The 21685-nt window shown below is 43.6% G+C and overlaps 1 protein-coding gene across 3 annotated transcripts in view; it reads right to left on the bottom strand.

Annotated features, from left to right (window-relative positions):
• SMCHD1 (structural maintenance of chromosomes flexible hinge domain containing 1) overlaps window positions 1–21685 on the bottom strand; it is a 130062-nt gene that overhangs the window by 90023 nt on the left and 18354 nt on the right. For all 3 annotated transcript variants that reach the window (XM_075585265.1, XM_075585263.1, XM_075585266.1), the window contains exons 2-9: window positions 19972–20047; window positions 18736–18897; window positions 16652–16734; window positions 16410–16540; window positions 15927–16041; window positions 15171–15290; window positions 13285–13448; window positions 12904–12997 (exon numbers count right to left, since the gene is read on the bottom strand). In XM_075585265.1, the coding sequence (XP_075441380.1) occupies window positions 12904–12997; window positions 13285–13448; window positions 15171–15290; window positions 15927–16041; window positions 16410–16540; window positions 16652–16734; window positions 18736–18897; window positions 19972–20047 (945 nt within the window). The remainder of the gene's footprint in view (window positions 1–12903; window positions 12998–13284; window positions 13449–15170; window positions 15291–15926; window positions 16042–16409; window positions 16541–16651; window positions 16735–18735; window positions 18898–19971; window positions 20048–21685) is intronic.

The raw sequence follows: 21685 nt of genomic DNA, 5'->3' as shown, positions 1-21685 counted from the left end.
GGTGCAGCCGCGTCTTGCCGGGGGTGGGGAGGAAAAGAGACTCAGGCAGAGCCGCCGCGGGTCCGCAGCTCTGCCTGCCTGTGAGGGGGGGGTGTGTGAGGGGAGGAGAGGCCAAGACAGAGCCGCCGCGGGTCCGCAGCTCTGCCTGCCTGTGAGGGGGGGGGGGTGAGGGGAGGAGAGGCCAAGACAGAGCCGCCGCGGGTCCGCAGCTCTGCCTGGGGTGGGGGGAGTCAGGAGAGGGGGCAGGACACAGAAAGAGAGACACACATACACTGACAGACACACACATACACACACACACACACACACACACACACACACACACACACACACACACACACACACACACACACTGACTGACACACATACACACACACACACACACACTGACTGACACACACACACACACACACTGACTGACACACATACACACACACACTGACTGACACACATACACACACTGACTGACACACATACACACACACTGACTGACACACATACACACACACACTGACTGACACACATACACACACACACTGACTGACACACATACACACACACACACTGACTGACACACACACACACATACACACACACTGACTGACACACACACACACACACACACTGACTGACACACATACACACACACACTGACTGATACGCACGCACACTGACTGACACACATACGCACGCACACTGACTGACACACATACGCACGCACACTGACTGACACACATACATGCTCTCTGACTGACACATACACTGACTGACACATGTGTGCCGAGCACGCGCGTTATAAGTCAATTTCTGTGACAAAAGTCAAAGAAGTTTCACTTACTATGCGCGTGCACAGCACACACAGCTTTTTTTTTTTTAATGCTTTCATACTGAGTTTCACCAGAGTTGATTTACCTGCGGCCCACAGAGAGGCTCTGACTGGATGGGTGGTGGTCGGCCAAGGGGAGGGCCTTGCAGACCGGCCAAGGGGAGGGCCTTGCAGACCGGCCAAGGGGAGGGCCTTGCAGACCGGCCAAGGGGAGGGCCTTGCAGACCGGCCAAGCAGCCTGCAGAGGGGCGCCCAGGCCTAAAGAGGCAGTGGCCCATAAACAATATGGTCGTCGCATGCAACGGGATTAGGACAGCAGTCCGCACCCTCCCACCCAGACTCTTCGTGGTACACATTCTTTGCATAAACCAAAGTAATAGTCATCTGGGGGCTCTTATTTACAGCACTAGTTCCCTAACTGGGTTAGGAGAGTATACTAAGGTAGGGGGGGTGGGTGGCGGCAGTTACAGAAGCCCCGCGCTTCCCCAAAGGCATTTCAATGAAATGCTGGGGAGCGCGCGAGGCCTCTGAAACTTACTTATCTTGGCTTCGGGCAGCGCGTCGCCATGGCAACAATACGGCGTCATGTGACGTAACATGAACCGGATCCTAGTAAAGGGGGGAGGTGCGAGCACTGGAGCTGAGCAGGCAGAGGGGTGCAGCAAGTTTGTGCAACCTTGTACCAAGGGATAGACGGTAGATGTAGTAACTATACTGTTTAGTGTCTTAATGTTTCTTAATATATGCAACACTAGATTAACATTGCACAACACAAAATAGCATCTTTTACGTATTACATTACATTAATTCAACACTATGACAAATGGCATTTCAACAGCTGGCAAATGATTTATACACGGAAAGAGGCTAATTCCATCATGTAGATCAGGGCTCTTCAACTTGCATCCCTGTACACCAAATCTGGCCTGCAAAGGGCTTTGGAGTGCCTGTTCCTGCTAATTTATTTGCAGCTGCTTAGGCAGCTAAGTGCAATTTTGCACACAAACCTCCCTTTAAACCAAAGGTAATATTAATATACATGGTGCATATGTTATAAATGCTTGCAAAATGTTAAGATATAAGTTTTAAAATGTAAAATTAAAAAGTTGGACTCAGACTGAAGCACTTATTTACAGACGGTTATGTCATGTACACAGAGGTTTATAACAAAAACACTTTACTACGTGAACTATGATATACTGATGGTATGTCATTCAGTTGTGTGAAAAAGAAAGAACATCCTCTTTGAATTCTATGGTTTTACATATCAGGACATACTAACAGTCCAAAACACTTCCTTAGCAGGTCTTAAAATTAGGTAAATACAACCTCAGATGAACAACAGTACATGACATATTACATTGTGTCATGATTTATTTACAAAAATAAAGCCAAAATGGAGAAGCTATGTAAAACCCAAGTACATCCTTGCTGCTTCCATAGGAATTAAGATGCTAAGTAGTAGACAGGTGCTGCTAATCAAATGACCTCGATTAATTGATCATCAGGATGTGTGACCACATCTATAAAAGCCGAAGTTTTATCAGTTTGCTGGTCTGGAGCCTTCAGGTGTGTGTTACTGTTACGCCGGTACTGCCCGCAGACCAGACCCGTCCCTTCTGAGGTGAGGAACGTATATGGGCACGCACCCGCAGCAAAAGGAGCGTGTCCGGAGTGTGGTGATTTTGGCGTTGCCAGGCCAGGTGACGTTTAGCTAGCAATACTTGCCGGTACCGGTGTAGAAGTGCCGTCGTCGTTGCCATTTTAGCCAAGGTCAGGGATTGGAGAATTCCGGAAGGTCGTTGTCCAAGCAGGGGTCGAGAGCCAGAGAAGGACGTCCGCCAAGCCAAGTCGTAACCTGAGTGAATGAGAGAGAGAATGCCAGAATAGTGATCCTAGTGGAAACTATGTCGAGCAATGACTGAATGGCAGGACAGGCAATATAAAGCGTGGCTGACCAATAGGAAGAGGAGGCAGTCCTGGAGGAGTGCATGGAGCTGTCCTGGATAGGCTGTCCAAAGGAGGATACAGGTGAGCAGTCTTTATGCCTGATTGATCCTTGTGTGTGTGTTGGGGGCGGAGCCTCACTGCATGAGCAGTGAATAAATTAAGAGAGTCCTGCGCGTGCTCTGCAACAGAGACGGGCGCGCGCTTGTAAACGGTAGCAGCCGCATGAGAGAGGGAAGATCCCGCAGGAGCGCAAGACCGCAGAGGACGACGGGGAACCCGCAGAGGACGACGGGGAACCCCCAGAGCCGCGGGAGGTAAGTGACGCCAGCGAGGAGTGCGCGCCACGGCAGCGGGGTTTAATGTAGGTGAGGAGGGACCAGGACGCAGGTGCCGCGATCCCAGAGTCCTCACAGTACCCCCCCCTTCAGGATCGGCCTCAGGACGATCCTTCCATGATTTTGATGGAAACTTCTTTCGGAAGCGTTTGAGGAGTCCTGGAGCATGAATATCTTTCAGGGGTACCCATGACCTCTCTTCGGGTCCAAAACCTTTCCAGTGGACCAAGAAGTGAATTTTACCTCTCGAAAGACAGGAATCCAGTAAAGCCTGTATCTCGTACTCTTCGTTACCCTGTACCATCACAGGATCTGGTTTAGAAGTGTGGTCCGGAAAGAGGCTACTGGAGATGAATGGCTTGAGAAGCGAGGTGTGAAAGACATTCGGAATCTTCATGCTTTGAGGAAGTTGGAGTCGGAAGGAAACTGGATTAACCTGCTCCATGATGGAAAAGGGACCCAGAAACCTAGGAGCCAATTTGAGGGAAGGAGTTTTGAGATGGATGTTCTTGGATGATAGCCAAACCTTGTCCCCTGGTTTGTAGTTAGGTGCCGGACGACGGTGACGATCAGCCTGGGTTTTAGCTGTCAAGGATGCTTTTTGTAGTGCAGATTGGATTCTGGACCAAGAGTCTTGTAGGAGAGCAATATGCTCGTCCACGGCTGGTACTCCAGAGGAGTCTTTAGCAATCGGTAGGCGAGCCGGATGGAATCCGTAGTTGATAAAGAAGGGGGTCTCACGGGTAGACTCATTCATGGAAGAATTAAAAGCGTACTCAGCCCAGATAAGTAATTCTGCCCAGTCATCCTGAGAATTAGAGACAAAGCACCTTAAGTATTTCTCGAGGGATTGATTAACCCTCTCGGTCTGTCCGTTGGATTGGGGGTGATATCCAGAAGAAAAGGAAGATGACATACCCAGTCTCTTGGTGAAATTCCTCCAGAATTTGGAGACGAACTGGGAGCCCCGATCAGACACGATGGATGTGGGAATCCCATGGATACGGAAAATCTCTTTGGAGAAAATATCAGCCAGGGCGGGTGAGGAGGGTAATCCTTTGAGAGGAATAAAATGTGCCATCTTGGAAAACCGGTCCACTACCACAAGAATGGTGTTCATGCCATTCGACCTAGGCAACTCCACAATAAAATCCATCGATATGTGGGACCAGGGACGTTCCGGAATGGGTAAGGGTAAGAGAAGACCCTGAGGTTTCTGACGAGGAATTTTGTTACGTGCACATACCGGACAGTGTAAATTCAAGAATGGTTTTAACCATATTGGGCCACCAGAAAGTGCGACGGATGAGATCCAACGTCTTCTTGAATCCTGGATGCCCTGCCGAGCGGACGGCATGTCCCCATTCCAGTACCTCAGGAACGAATCTGGGCTCTACGTACAAAGAGTCTTTCGGAACCTCAAGACCGGTCGGAAGATGTTTTTGTGATTTAATGATCTTCTCAAGATTCTTGAACGCCACAGCCGCAATGATCCTTTGTTTAGGAAGGATGGACTCGTGGTCTTTTCCGGTCTCTCTTCAGAAGAGTATTGCCTGGAGAGGGCATCCGCTTTGACGTTCTTTGTGCCGGGAATATATGAGAGAACAAAATTAAATCTGGAGAAAAATAACGACCATCGGGCTTGGCGAGGACCTAAACGACGGGCATTCTCAATGTACAATAGGTTTTTATGGTCCGTGAGAATAATGAATGGCTCTTTTGACCCATCCAGAAGATGTCTCCATTCTTGAAGAGCCATCTTGACGGCCAAAAGTTCCCTATTGCCCACGTCATAATTTCTTTCTGCAGGAGAAAACTTTTTGGAGAAAAACCCGCAAGGGTGAAGTTTGTCCTGGGGAGAAAATTTCTGAGAGAGAACCGCACCTGCCCCACAGTCCGAAGCATCAACCTCTAGGGTTAATGGGAAATTAGTGTTCGGATGTCGAAGGATGGGAGCGGAGACAAAGGCTTGTTTCAGCGTTTTGAAAGCCGAGACTGCCTCTGGTGAACAAGATGAAGGATCCGCCCCTTTTTTGGTCAGTGTAGTGATAGGAGCGATGATAGTAGAAAAATTACGGATACATTTCCGGTAATAGTTGGGAAAAACCTAAGAATCGTTGAATGGATTTGAGGGAATTGGGTTGCGGCCAATCCATGACGGCTTTCAGTTTCTCTGGGTCCATGGCTAAGCCTCTGTTGGAGATAATATACCCAAGAAAGGAAGTGGTAGACTGGTGAAAAAGGCATTTCTCCATTTTAGCATATAACCGGTTCTCTCGGAGGCGTGAAAGCACAAACTTCGTGTGAATGATATGATCCTGTAAGTTTTGGGAAAAAATAAGAATGTCATCCAGGTAAACAATGACAAAACGATTGAGAACATTCCGAAAGATGTCATTAATAAAGTCCTGAAAAACTGCTGGTGCATTGCACAAACCGAAGGGCATCACTAGGTATTCGTAGTGTCCACTACGGGTGTTGAAAGCAGTTTTCCATTCATCGCCCTCTCGGATGCGGATGAGGTTGTATGCCCCACGGAGGTCAAGTTTGGTAAAGAGGTTGGCCCCCTGAAATCTGTCGAAAGAGTTCGGAGATGAGTGGGAGTGGATAACGATTTTTCACCGTAATATGGTTCAGACCCCGGTAATCAATACATGGTCTGAGAGTACCATCCTTCTTCTTGACGAAGAAGAATCCTGCCCCCGCGGGAAGTTGGAATGACGTATAAAGCCCCGTTTAAGGTTCTCACGAATATATTCGTCCATGGCTTCCGTCTCAGGCAACGAGAGAGGGTAAGATTTGGCCTTTGGCAAGGTGTATCCGGGTACCAGGTCAATCGGACAATCGTAGGGACGATGAGGAGGTAGGAGCTCAGACTGCGTCTTGCTAAAAACGTCGAAAAATTCAACGTAAGAAGAAGGTAACTCCCTCTGAGGATTGGATGTGTTAGCTAAAAGAAAGGACGGTCGCTCAGTAGACACTGAAGATTCTTCTGACCTTGACCTCCAGTCAATGGGATTAGGAGATACCCAATCGATGAGCGGATTGTGCTTCTGTAACCAGTGCAGTCCGAGCGTAATCGGTGTACCCGGGGCATGAATCACGTCAAAGCCTAGGGTTTCTTTGTGGGAATGAGTAGAAAGGGTGATAGGTCCGGTCTCCAAGGAGATATATGCCGGAGTGAGAGGACGATTATCTATCCCGACCAAGGCAACGGGGGAGTTCTTCTTGGACAGTGGGATCTGATTCTGTTCAGAAAATGTCTGATCCATGAAGTTCCCTCCTGAGCCGGAATCGATAAACGCTGCTGTGGAGGTACGGAAGGTAGGACCAGAAAGGGAAACGGGAATGGTCAATCTTTTGGGGAGTTCCCTTCTGAGTAGGGGGCAAGGAGATTTAGCACCCAGAAAGCGCCCCTTTGTACTCACTGGGTTTGGTCGTTTCCCGAAGGTGGTGGATTGTCACGGGTACGCTGTTGAGAAGATCCGCAATGAAGGCACGACTCTCCGGCTGAGCGAAGCTGTCGCAAGGGCACCTGAGGTTGTTGGACTCCGAATTGCATCGGCTCAGGAGCTTCCAGCGCAGGCAGCGGAGAGAAAACGGGTCTCGGGGTAGTAGAAAACCTGGAGAAGGAAGCACGGAAAGGCGTAGACCGGGATTGCTGACGCTGAGCGCGGCGTACCTGAAGGCGCTGATCCATACGATTGTCCTGGCCTGGGTTGAGAGGCGAGTTCATCCTTCAGGGAATCCGATAGGCCATTCCAGAAGACGGAGACTAAGGCCTCCTGACCCCAACGAGTCTCAGCTGCTATGGTCCTGAATTCCAAGGCATATTGGGCCACAGGCCGACGTCCCTGTGTAAGGTGCAGCAGGGAATCAGAAGCAGTTTCTTGTCGTGCGGGGGTATCGAAGACCTGTCGAAAATCACGTCTGAAGGCTGCGTAATCTCGGGTAATCTCAGGTCGCAGTTCCCAGATCGGGGAAGCCCATGCCAGTGCGTTACCTGTGAGCAGACTGTATACAGGACAGGCAATATAAAGCGTAGCTGACCAATAGGAAGAGGAGGCAGTCCTGGAGGAGTGCATGGAGCTGTCCTGGATAGGCTGTCCAAAGGAGGATACAGGTGAGCAGTCTTTATGCCTGATTGATCCTTGTGTGTGTGTTGGGGGCGGAGCCTCACTGCAGGAGCAGTGAATAAATTAAGAGAGTCCTGCGCGTGCTCTGTAACAGAGACGGGCGCGCGCTTGTAAACAGTAGCAGCCGCATGAGAGAGGGAAGATCCCGCAGGAGCGCGAGACCGCAGAGGATGACCGAGAACCCCCAGAGCCGCCGGAGGTAAGTGACGCCAGCGAGGAGTGCGCGCCACGGCAGCGGGGTTTAATGTAGGTGAGGAGGGACCAGGACGCGGGTGCCGCGATCCCAGAGTCCTCACAGTTACCACAATGCCAAGGAGGAAAGACATCAGCAATGATCTTAGAGAAGCAACTGTTGCTGCCCATTAAATTGGAGAAGGTTTATAAGGCCATTTCCAAACAATTTAAAGTCCATCATTCAAAATTGGAAAACATTCAAGACGTTGCCAATCTTCCCAGGAGTGGACATCCAAGCAAATTCACCCCAAAGTCAGACCATGCAATGCTCAGAGAAATTGCAAAAAAAAAAAAACAAGAGTTACATCTCAGACTCTACAGGCCTCAGTTAGCATGTTAAATGTTAAAGTTCATGACAGTACAATTAGAAAAAGACTGAACAAGTATGGTTTGTTTGGAAGGGTTGCAAGGAGAAAGCCTCTTCTCTCTAAAAAGAACATGGCAGCACAGCTTAGGTTTGCAAAGTTGCATCTGAACAAACCACAAGACTTCTGGGACAATGTCCTTTGGACAGACGAGACCAAAGTGGAGATGTTTGGCCATAATGCACAGCGCCACGTTTGGAGAAAACCAAACACAGCATATTGGCACAAACACCTCATACCAACTGTCAAGCACGATGGTGGAGGGGTGATGATTTGGCTTGTTTTTGCAGCCACAGTATCTGGGAACCTTACAGTCATTGAGTCGGCCATGAACTCCTCTGAATACCAAAGTATTCTAGAGTCAAATGTGAGGCCATCTGTCCGACAACTAAAGCTTGGCCGAAATTGGGTCATGCAACAGGACAATGATCCCAAGCACATCAGCAAATCTACAACAGAATGGCTGAAAAAGAAAAGAATCAAGGTGTTGCAATGGCCCAGTCAAAGTCCAGACCTCAACCCGATTGAAATGCTGTGGCTGGACCTTAAGAGATCTGTGCATAAACAAATGCCCGCAAACCTCAATGAACTGAAGAAACATTGTAAAGAAGAGTGGGACAAAATTCCTCCACAACGATGGGAGAGACTGATAAAGTCATACAGAAAACGATTACTTCAAGTTGTTGCTGCTAAAGGTGGTTCTACTAGCTATTGAATCATAAGGTACAGTATACTTTGTTTTTTACACATGGCATCTCCATTTTGGCTTTATTTTTGTTAAATAAATCATGACACGGTGTAATATGTCATGTGTTGTTGTTCATCTGAGGTTGTATTTACCTAATTTTAAGACCTGCTAAGGAACAGATGATTGTTATTATGTCCTGATATGTAAAACCATGGAATTCAAAAATAGGGTGTACGTTCTTTTTCACACAACTGTATATACCTCCAAGTAACTGTGAAACAAATATGAAACGACTGTAAAACAATAAAACCGTTAAAAATAGTTTTGAAGTCTTGATATAATTACGTTTTCAATACAATATACTTTCGGCCCTTCTGGTAATTTTTATTGCTATCTGGCCCCTTTGGAAAACTAGTTGCAGAGCTCGGATGTAGATCCCAATAAAGAAAGCATGCAGACTAGAAACTACACAGGGCTGAGGAGATTTATCGAATACATGTTGTGAACCAGACTAAACGTGTGAGACATAAGTGGACATTGTAATCATTCTGTAAGCCAATAATCATTATGTTATACAATTTTATTCGGGATAAAACGAATCCTTGCAAAAGCAATGAAGTTAAGCAATTGGATATGTAGGGCAAATGGGCTTGAAATTGTACGTTCACATATAGAGACTCTTTTCTAGTTGTTGATTTTGAGGATTAAGACATCTCACATTCAATAATTCACTAATGGCTAGAGATATCACAAGAACTGATTAAAACACATTTGCAGCACATCAATTCAGGGGGATTCTTAGCAGGAAAAAAATGAAACTGGCTTAGAACTCAACACTACTTCTCTAAAACCTCCGTAGTAAGTCTTAGAACTGTAATCCCCATTAAAACTAAATAGAAAATGTATTCTTTAGCGTAGTTTTCTTTTCCCAGAATAAGTTCATTGCGTTGATACGTATGGTAGCTCCGCCCATCAGTCTTGGGTAGGACAGAAAAAAGGCTCCTCATCTTATTTATTTATAAAATGTTTTTCCAGGAAGGAATACATTGAGAGTTACCTCTCGTTTTCAAGTATGTCCTGGGCATTTAGTTATGATGACAAATAATACATGGTTACAATACATAGTTACATAAGTGTATGTATTATTTTATTTATTTATTATGTTTTATAATGAAGGTGGCCTTTTTAATCATTGCATGGTTCGAAGAGAGACACAAAAATGATCAAATCATATACAGGTAGAACCACACACTGCATGGGAATAAGCTCCTCGTTGTTTTAAACAAGTAATTGAGACATGATTGTCAAAAATCATGCAGGTCTCAAAATCCCTGATCTGGTAAATAAGAACAGTACAGGCTGGTAGGACTTCATTGAGCATCTCCCTTTGCAACAAGAGGCTCGATACAAAACAAGTCATCATTGTAATAATCCATGAAAAAAACAAGAAAACAAAACAAAATCCAACCACACAACAAATACCAGGGGGAAAAAAGTAACTTAACACTTTCATTTCTCATCACCCATTGTAACATTTGCCAGACATGATTTTAATAGCAGTGAGGTTAAGACTTCCACAAGATCTCAGTCTTAGGATTTCCCCAAGCTAAATCTCCCTTGCTATTTCCTAATACGGACGGGAAAACACTCAACGTCATGAACTTATTCCAGGGGGGAAAAAAATTACGGTAAAAGATACATTTTCTATTTTCCCATTTACCATTCATGGCGGTGATACGTATGGGGACATACACAAGCAGTTAAGTTGAGTGAGAAAATTAACATGATACTTGGAACAAGCAAAAGACAAATAGACAAAAAACCACAGATGCCCAGATTCCTTTTATTCCAATATATTGTATAACACCCTGCGCCCAAAGCTTGCGTCACCGAGGATTGGATGTCAAGTCTATAATGCTTTATACGTGTGAAGCGATGACCACACTGCTCCTTTCCTAAATTCTGCGGCCGATCCTTGTGCTCCGAGAGCCCATGATGTAGCCATTGCTCTAGTTGCATGAGCTTTTAATCCTTCAGGAACTTGTTTCCCTGTATGCGTCACAGATACAGGTGGTGATCCAATGGAAGCCTTTGATGCTGCCTGCCCCTTTCTGGTACCAAGTGGAAGTACAAAGTCTGACTTTCTAAAGTCCTACACTCGCTCCAGATAGTGTTTAAAACATCTCTTTACACCCAGCTTGTGCAGCTGTCCATTCTTTAGATTTATGGCTGAGGAACAAAGGATGGCAGTACAATATCCTGATTATTTAACATGCAGACACTGTTGAATGAATCCATTCCTAGATTACAGCGCAACTTCCTGATCAGAGGTGTCTAGGCGTTCTCCTTCAGACAATATCTGACTCCTCAGATGAGGACCCTCTTCTGTCCAGACTTGTCTTTGACCTCTCTGACAGTCCCTTACCTGATTGTGACATGACCATTTCCACAGTCTGCATCACTGTGTCCTTCATCCATTGAAGAAAATAATTAATTTGATCCGGTGCCTGGACGGCTGCAGCTTTAAGGCTACGCTTATAGTGACGGCGATGGTCAGGCGACGGTCGCTGGAAAATCAAATAGAGATGACTTCCAGCGATTGCGACCAATCTGTCGCGCCGCACTTACTATAAGCGCACGCGACTGAAGCAATGCATTTGTTTTGCCGCAACGTTGCGTCGCTGTCGCCGGCACCATAAGCGCACCCTAAGGCCGAGTCCACGGTCCCTGCTGGCGTGCTGAGGCGCGCTGAGGCGCAGGGAAAACGGGTGCTTTCCCTGGCCTTGCGGTTGCTTACCGCAAGCGCTCTCAGCAGCCGTCAGGGGGCGGTCCGGGGGCGGTCCGGGGGCGGGCGCGTCACTGGCCGGGGGCGGGCCAGTGACGTCACGGAGCTGGTTCGCCCTCATTGGGCGAACCGCTCACGTGACCGGCCTGTCTCGCCGGCAAGCGGGGGAATTTTAAATTCCCCCAAGACCTGCGCTTCCGCAAGCGCGCGTAAGCGCAGGTGAGCCCCTACTAAAGCCGCTCTAATTGCGGCTGTAGGGGCTCAGTGCTGAGCGGGAGCGCGCCTCAGCGCGCTTCCGCCAGCAAGCACGTAACATGGCCGAGGCCTAAGGCAGTCCTCACATAATCTCTTTCCTTCCCAAGCCAACTTGTCACTTGCTGCAAAGCTCTTTTGTATCTTATATTTTTCTTTTTGTGATGCAAAGCCTCCACAGACAACTTTAAGTTTCCTCCTTAAGTAATCCAACATAGGTACTATATACATAAAACAAACATTAAGTTTAACAAATCTTCTGCTCGCTCTTTGAATAAAGTGTGAAAGTTTTGGAAACGACCCCTTGGCTGTATTGCCCTCCATAGCTAGCAGCATACACTCCTCTCCTTCAGACCACACAAGGTGTACTTGATTGCCTCAGTTGTGTGTTTTTCAGCCCCCATGAGGTTTCCACAAGCTTAACGCTGTACTTCCTGGTTTGCTGCATTTCCGGTATCCGGCGCGCTCCTGCTCTGACACCACCGGCATGTTCGTTTCTATTGCTATGGAGTGTGCGTATCTCCTCATTTGGTCTGTCTCCCGCTGAGCTCAGAAGCGACTCTGCAGTCCACCCTCATTCCTGGGGCCTCCGGTTAGCAGTCTCATGAAGCGAAACCAGAACGTCGACGTAGGAGAGTCACTGAGAGAACTCTTTCGCCGGCTGAACTACACTTGTAGTCCTCAGGTGAGTGTCCAAAACACAACACACCTAGTCTGAGAACAGGCGAGGAGGAGGAGCCTTTTATAGCACACTTGTAGAAACTTTTTTCTGTCCTACTCAAGACTGATGGGCAGAGTTACCCATAAATATCACAGCCATGAACGTTGAATGGGAAATACGGATTATTTTTTCTGTGATAAATGGATTATCTGAAACGTGTGCTGATCAGATAGTTGTTGTCCTCTATGTATGCCGGTTTGACCAATTATGGCATAATTACTTAAATATGAAAAACAACAAACGTTTACAATCTAGAAATCGGATCACCAAAATTAGATTGGATAGAGATTGTAAAAACCCTCAAACATTTGATTACGATTAGTTTCAATCATTTTTTTAAATTAAATATTTAAGAGAGATTAGAGATATCTATATATCTACAATTCTAGTACAATTTCCGGCAACCAAATTTGTAGCTAAATGTGTCCGCAGTGCACCAACCCGTGGATGTTTCCCTGTCGGGAACATGGAGCAGCATCAGTACATTAAACCTATTGAATATGACACCGTGGACATTGGCCATTTATATCCAGTGCCCAATAAAGGAACTTCCATTACCTATTCCTTTCCATCAATTTTATATCAAGAGAAACCAATTCGCAGAGATTTACCTCAATGTCAATATTGTTGAAAGGTCCTACAGTGCGTTCGGCTCCATTCGATACATTTCCTTTTGGTCCATGGATGTAGTAATGGTATATGTGCCTAAAACAAATGTTGTCATTAGACAATAAGCTGAAACTAGTTGCTAAGCATCAAGCACACCGGGTTTTTTGAGACAACATATGATTTGTGAAGACTTCTCATTTTTTATTCTTCCCAAACAAAAAGTATGCCACCAAAAAAAAAAAAAAAAGGAGCAGGGAAAAACCTTCACCTATAAATAATTTCCCACCATTCTGTCCAACCACCAACGTTTAAAAAAAAATAAAAAATAATCGGGCACATACAACTGCCAGAAATTGTTTTGGCAAAAACTCCTTCATACTCACGCCAACTGCCTTGTCCACAGATGATGGAAATTCCTCAGGTACTGTATGTGCACAGGCTGAACACCAGTTATTATCACACTTGTGAAGCTGTCCTTTCCTTTCTCTTCCAGGATAAGATTGTGGAGAAAGTGTTCATCTTCCGCAATGTGCGAGGAATCAGCTGGCTACAAAGATAAAGTGTAACAGGTGAAGTCCAAATACACTTTACGTCGCCCTAAAAAGAAGATATGTGTTAAGATAAAGATAAGACCCTTTCCTAAGGGGACAGCAAAAAGTCTGCCGATGGCTCTTCAGCAACGTATAGATCAACATAGGGTTAACAAGTGCCTGATACTGAAGAAACACCATTAGAACTGTTGCAATCTACTACAAAAACCAGGTCACAGCTTCTTGTGGCCAAAGAGTTCTCTCTCTCTCTCTCTCTCTCTCTCTCTGCTACAAGCAATGAGGATATAGGTTTCTTCTAAGGAAGTTATATAGGTGGAACATCTCCAAGTGCAGAAAAATCTTAATAAGCGAAACAGAAAAAAAGTATATCATACTTTTGGGAGAGAAAAGAATGTTCAGTAGAAGAAAAGACTAATTGTATCCACATACCATTGGCGTATGCACAAATAGCAGTCTGCTTTCATATGAAGAGAGCTGAAACCCCAATAGGCTGTGGATACAACTTGCTTCAGCCGAGTCTTCATTGTAATGTGTAAATGTATGTAAATTGTCTTTATATATTTAAACAATCCTTTTAAGTAGGGCAGATACTGGAGTTTCCTCCAAGTATGATCTTTTATTAATTTTCCAACTCTCTATTTGCACCTTTGGAAAGTTGATTTCTGAAAGTCCATCCTCACCAACAAATAACAACAAACAATTGTCATTTAACAAACACTTAAATCAGATTTTACATACGCCTTACACTTTTATTCTTCAGGGAACACATTACCTAGAACATTTCCCCTCTGGAATATCAGAGAAACATATATTTTGCTTGAGGCTGATGTAACAGGGTAAACACAGATTCACACTTTCAGTGTTTCTGGCCAGGGTTATTTCATGCCACAACAGAAACATCTATTACATAGGACGTGAAGAGTTGTCCCGTTCGGGATAGTGAAAGCTTGGTTCACATTTTTTTTTTCCATTTTCCTAACTTCAATAAAAAGATTTGTTTGGTTGCAAAAAACTGCACTGCCAAACTTTATGAATAATCACCAGATTTTGCAAAAGGTGCCAAAAAAAAAAAAGCCTGAGAACTCATGAAAACACGGGCAAATTTTTAAACTCTGATTAAATGCAACACTTGCTACGTTTTTGGTCTGGCAAATTTCCTAAAATCAGTTTTGCAAATACCTGAAAATCTACTGCCTACTTTCTTCACCATCGTTCTGCCTGTCTATTTTTTAAAGGTAAACAATTCCTACATTAAACACCATAGAATGCCTGGTTTACCAGACATGAACATGGATTTAAAAAAATTACTTTGTTTTTTAAATCATAGCTAGCAATTTTAAAAAGTTTAAATAGCCTGCCCTCTGACATTATTTGCAAGGCCAAACAATTCAACAATAATTCCCTCCAACATTTTTGGTGCATATTGTACAGTATGTCCTGCCTTTACCCATCTGCTCTTTTGAGCTTACTTTAACCTCGATCACCAACTTGCTTTTCTTGTTCCCAAAATTCCCACTGCACACCATTCAAATCACTACTCTTATATTAGTAGATTTACTTTTTTTGTAAACCTGCCTCATCACATACAATAGCAAAACATTTAAGTGTATTTTGCCTTCATACAAACTAAAAACACCATTATCCCAAAAGTTCTGCAAAATCAAACAAGGGACAAAGTGAAGAAGCCAGTATAGAATGTGTTCTTGAAATTGCGTCACCTTTCTGTTCCTAATAAAACCAGTATAGATGGCTTCTTTGTTTTTCTCTTTCTTCTCAAAATCTTCCTTGGAAAGAACAAATTCATGAACATCCTGCGAGTCTGAAGGCTTTGTAATAACCTGTTAAATAAATAAAAAAAGATATTTACGTTGCCAGCCTTACAGATGCAACAGGGAACACATCTATAAACACGTTACAGTGGTCTACTTTCAACTGGCACCAGGGGTAAGAATTTGGGCAACAAAACATGAGCTCTTGCATTGGCCAGAAAAGACATTAATTGAACAGGTAAACTAAATAAAGAATATTCATTTTTATCGGACAATTTTTTAAAGTTTAAATAGAGCTGGGGTGACCATTACAAGTGGCAACAACACATGGGCTGTATTTTTAGGCGGGTGAGGGGGAAGGATGACACCACGATTGTAAAGTCATCAGAATTTGAATTCAATATTATTTTGATGACCAATATATGCACTACTTAGGACTTATTTTATGAAGTGCTGTGTATGTGTGTGAGAGACTACATGATTTACGTTCAGCAGATCCGGCTTTAGTACTGTTTGGTGCTAGCAGAAAATAACGTTGTTGTGACCATGCTATCTTGGATATCCCTTTAAGATCTACTGACATATCCATGACCCAGCAGAAGTTTGTGTTAAGATTGAAAGGTTGGCTAGTTAAGTGTCATTAACAATTAAGACATTGCAGGACCCTTTGGCAAGGAAGAGGTTAAGCACAGTTGATGTTCTTACTTGAGCCGAATGACCAACAAAGAAAACCGCCTGCTTGCCTCCGACACCAAAGTAAGAGATATCACTATTCAGACTGCGTGGTACTGGTGGAGGGCGGACATACCCAACATGATCACTAATAAAGAAAATAAGTTATTGAAGACTTGTGAGAAACAGTGTACAATAGGAAAAGGGACACAAAAACACACATACATCTTTTTGTTTTTAGTATGTATTGGATGTGGTTCGTCCTACCGAAAGCTTAGAGGTGTTTTATTACTCATGTTTGTTTCTTAGGATAGTGTTTTGATCTGACAATTTATTGCAAACTATTGCTATATTCACATGTGAATTCTATTGACACAAAATTGGTTATATATCAAAAAAAAAAACTACTCTTTTTACTTAAATTACATTCTTTTATCTATTAGCTACTTTTAGTGTGCATATGATATGGATATGTAGATATATATAATAATTCTAAGATATAATTATAATTCTAACCTTAAGGTATTAATGTCTCTCGTAAACTTTGACAAGCGATACACAGCCCAGTTTTTAAGTTGGGTGGAGCTCATTCCTTTCCCATTGTCAGTCACTGCAACAGCCGCATTTCCTTGGGACTCATCAAAAAGCTTTTCATATTCAAAAACAAAAAAAACACCAAGAAATAAATTGATACGGAAAATATACAGACAGAAAGACAACAAAGAAATATACATATAGACTATACTGGGGCTCCTTACCAGTCTTATCTGTATATTGCGGATGCCTGGATTCTGGGCAGTTGCCGACAAAGCGTTGTCTATTAACTCTGCCAAGGCAAACGCTACCAATAATAAAAAGAGATGTTATTTCTTAAATGAAAATTTGAACTTCACGGTTTGGGCAGAGAAAAAAAAATATGATCTATTCCACTCTGAAATAAGCAGCATTTGTATATTTCAACCATGCGAACGGAAGCACAAATACCACATAACGGCAAGCTACAGTGCCTGCAACACAATACACTCTGCTTAGTATCAGGAAGCCTGCACAGGCCCGCACTACATTCAGAACAAAATATAAACATTTCCAGCACATTCAATTGGACAGACACCAACAAGAGGAGGAAAGGGGACAATAGCCCCAATATTTTATTTGTTTTAATTATATTTTTGCTACATGTTTGCTTGAATTTATTTTTATTAGTTCACAGACACCTGTGGTATTTAAGTTGTTAAGCTTTTCTTGTCCCCTTCTAAAAGTGCATGGCTGAAAGAGAAATACTTCTTCTGTGTTCTTGATCCTTCTTAATCTATTAATACCATCTATTGATATATTACATGCCAGACACCCATACACCCATACTTGTTATCCTCAAGTCTCATCCACAAGCACACCTCCAGAGTGCCATTTCAGTCCATGCTTAGTACCATTTTCAAATGTCCTGTTACACTTACAGGCATACCCCGCATTAACGTACACAATGGGACCGGAGCATGTATGTAAAGCGAAAATGTACTTTAAGTGAAACACTACCTTTTCCCCACTTATTGATGCCTGTACTGTACTGCAATCGTCATATACGTGCATAACTGATGTAAATAACGCATTTGTAACAGGCTCTATAGTCTCCCCGCTTGCGCACAGCTTCGGTACAGGTAGGGAGCCGGTATTGCTGTTCAGGACGTGCTGACAGGCGCATGCATGAGCTGCCGTTTGCCTATTGAGTGAGATGTACTTACTCGCGAGTGTACTTAAAGTGAGTGTCCTTAAACCGGGGTATGCCTGTATTGCATTTCTCCCTGAAAAGATAGCGCCAGTAAAGTTCCCTCCAGGAGAAACAAAATGGCGGTTTCATTCTCCTATGTTACATGAACCATTAGGATGCCAGAACGTTATCCGATGTAAATATGCCGGCACTACCTTTCAGGTCCCCGGAGCTGGAAAGAATGCGGTTCAGCTCGGGGGACTTCCTGCCTGCCACCTATGAAGGGGGAAAAAGCCAGGAGCAAGGGGTGGAAAAACCCTTTAAAGCAGCAAAACGTGACATCTTATGGTGGTTTTTTTTTTTTTTTAAATACATCAATTCTGTAGTATTAAATAACAGTGACTTTTTTTTTGTTTTATTCAACTCTTAATGCAATTTTTAATGTTTAAAGCATCCTTTGATTTCTATAGTGGGGTTTAGCCAATTCTCAAGCAATACAAGCTCTTTGCAAAACTTTCCTGTTTGTGTTCATTTGTCGCAATATTCCCAGCAGTTTGAGCTGTAAACTGTAACAGATCAGGGGTGGCCAATTCCAGTTCTCAAGGGCCACCAACAGGCCTGGTTATAAGGATATCCCTGCAACCTGGCCGGTTCGTGGTCCTTGAGGACCGGACTTGGCCACCCCGGCAAGAGATAATGTTACCGTAATAATATCAGGAAACATTGTAGCTGCTTTGTCACACTGACTGAAGGATTCATTGAAACCGGAAGGCGGCCATTATGTTAGGCACACCATCAGGATTTTTACAGATTTATAACCGCTTAGATGCTATACAACGATTGCCAGCTTAGGCAAGAATGTACAAATATACATTGTCACATGCCAAAAAAGTTGGGAGGTAGCACTGGTGCTTTAGAGACCCCCATGCAATGAATGTGGCACCTAACATTGTAAAGCATTAATTACAATTTTGATGCTAGATAAGAATAATAATAATAAAACAACTCCTGTTTGAAAATATCCAAAGCTTTGAAAGGCAAACAGCTTTATTATTTGTTTAAAGTGTGGTACTAGACTATAACTAAAATGTAGAGAGTCAATGTTCCAATATGTAGGTTAAACAAAAGGATACTTACGCAATGGGTTTTGTCCTTCGCTGGCATAATATTCATACATTCCACTTTTAACCAATGTATCATAGTGCGGTAAAAAATCTATTTTCTCTTTCGTCGCTGAAAGCAACAATTGGTCAATGGACTTGAGGAGGTACAAGGTGATGCCATCTTTTATAATCACATCTGCAAGGACAGAAGAATATAAACAAAATGAGTAATAACTGTTTCACAGTCTGCATTGGTTGCAATGTACAACAGAGTACAATGCTACAGGTGTGAAGCGATTGCACAAATGCCTGTGTTTTATTAAAGTACCGGGTTTGAACAAAAGGCGCTCAGAATGTTACAAGGGCAAACAAAGAGCTCCTAGAAGTGCACATTTATGCAAAGTTACGTCAAATCCCACACATAGCAAAAACATTTCAAATCATTGCACATGCATTTTATTCGAGCAAATAAAGTTTTGCAACTTTAAAAAAGACTTATTATTCTGTTAGCTGCTTTTCGTTTAGTCCCTCCATGCCAGTACAAAAGAAGAGAGGATTAAGCCCTTCCCAGGAGGGGGTAGGACAAAACGTTCAACAAATCAGACAATTTTAGTCCCGACAAGGCTCCCTGCTTTCCTCATCATATCAGTTTATTTAGTTCTACCCATAACTGTGTGGAGCTTAAAACAGCAATCCAAGCATGCAATATTATTATTTTTTTAAACACAAGATTGAAGCACGAGGTCTCCGGAGCTGAATCTCTTTAATTTCAGCTCCGGGGGCCCCTTGCTTTTGGATTTACCTCTGTAGGGCGTGCCAGTAGCTGCAGCGCACGGCTACCAGGGTTCACTTAATAGCGGAGTTTCAAAGCTTCCGCGCCCTGTGAGCCAATAGGAAGCTGTGATGTCATCAGGTGCGGCTTCCTATTGGCTTACGTGATGCAGTAGTTTTAAACCCCAGCTGGAGCTGCTACCGGCACCCGATATGTAGATCTGTACCTCTAGAAGCAGGTGGTCCCACAGAGCTGAAATGAATGGGGTCCAGCTCCGGAGACCCCCTGCTTCAATCCCATGTTTAAAAATAAATAAAATCACCCCTTGGATTGCTCTTATACTGAATACCTAAGGCTATTCCCATTTCAACACTCTAAAATTGCCTCAAATCCTCTGAAGTGACAATGCCACTTTAGCAACTGTCCGACTATCCAAGTTTGATATTAACAAAAACAAATCCTGCCCGCTTCAGAAGACTTTGCCTGAATAATACTTACTGAAGTTTGTATCCGTGACTGCCTTCCTGTTGGTTGTTGTGATAACAAATTGCTCATTTGAGGAGATGTCAAACGCCTTTAACAAAGAAAACAAAACCAAAAAAAATCCGTCAGTAACAAGCGCACAAGTAAATCGGTAAATCAAGCGCCTTTTCGACCAAAATGAATATATACTTTCCATGCACCATATATTTAAAAAAATGTACAGCAAGGTTTCCATGCAAATAATATAAGAACGGAAGAGTAATTATTCATTTAGAAAAGCGGGAGGGGTAAAACAAGTGGGGAAAAAGGGTGGAGGATTAGAAAAGGAATGCGAGATCAACGAGTAAGATTGTACAAGGAAACAATGTGTATGCCTTTTTTTTAAAGAAACCGTTTCCCTAAAGTCTCTCAACAGAAACCTCATTGGAGAAGCTTATAAACCAGCGCTCTTTGACGTGGCTCTCAGACTCTGCGCCTGCCGATTTCACACACGTTGGTTAGGCAGCTAAATGCAATTTGTCACAGTGAAACCAACTTGTAAGTTATGGTAAAGTATATATATATATATATATATATATATATATATATATATATATATATATATATATCACCACAATTATTAAGGCTATGGTGGGTAAAAAAAAGTGACAAAAACCCTCCACAGTAAAGCATAAAGTAACTGTAAATATTACTGTATTTCGGGGGTAACTGCTTGTCCTTGCCAGATGGGCTCGGGGCGGGCGTCGCCCGGGGGTAGGAGTGAATGGGCAGGGTCAAGCGAACGTGACACCCGGGAACCCACTTGCGACAACGGCCGGCTCTTTAGGGCTCGGCCGGGTACGGGGGCAGCAGGCCAAGGCCTGGCTGACCCTCTGACCCCACTCTGGCATGGACTAGAGCTTACTCCATTATTATGATTGTTAATAAATAAAGCCGCGGTCTTTTATACCTCCAAACTGAGTCTGTCATTACTTGTCTGTTTATATGTGGGTACCAGTTCCAAGTGGGAGGGGGAGGGGGTCCCTCGCAGCCTCCCTGGTCAAGCAATCCCTCCAGCCAATTAGGCGAGGGATGCCCATGACCAGGGGCAAGCCCCCTCCCCCCTCACCTCACTAGGACCCCTGGGCCGCCGTCGCGACCCCTGGAGGAGGGACGGGCTGTCCAAGGGAAGCCTTAAGAGACAGCCGGGAGCCGAATCTTCCATTCTGCTCCCGGTCTGCGATGCATCTCATCCCAGCCTCTGTCTAAAAGCTGTGTTTAAAACAGCATACATTGGCTTGAGGATTTGCTCATTTGCATGTCATTTCCCAGAATCCCTTGCTGCAGTGGAAGCGCTGTATGCTGGGCGATAATGGGGAAAGACAGGGTTGCAGACCTCTCTAAGACATGCAAATAAACATACAGTAATATTTACAGTTGCTATATATATATATATATATATATATATATATATATATATATATATATATATATATATATATATATATATATATATATATATATAGCAACAAAACAAACAAGAATGAAGCAGCGCCTCTATTTTATCCTGACTAAAGTTAATACATTGAAGAACCAATAAAGCTTATTATGAATGCGTTTAGTGGGGCGGCAAGATATTAGCTAATACACAATGATAAAGACTAAGTAAAAATTACAATAAATTGATTCAATATGGTTTTATCAACACTAAAAATATTGAAATTATAAGAAATGCATATATGTTATACTA

Source organism: Ascaphus truei, chromosome 2, assembly GCF_040206685.1.
Source record: "Ascaphus truei isolate aAscTru1 chromosome 2, aAscTru1.hap1, whole genome shotgun sequence".
Classification (NCBI taxonomy): Eukaryota; Metazoa; Chordata; class Amphibia; order Anura; family Ascaphidae; genus Ascaphus; species Ascaphus truei.
The sequence above is the reverse complement of the archived record's forward strand: the minus strand, read 5'-3'. Positions and strand labels throughout refer to the sequence as shown.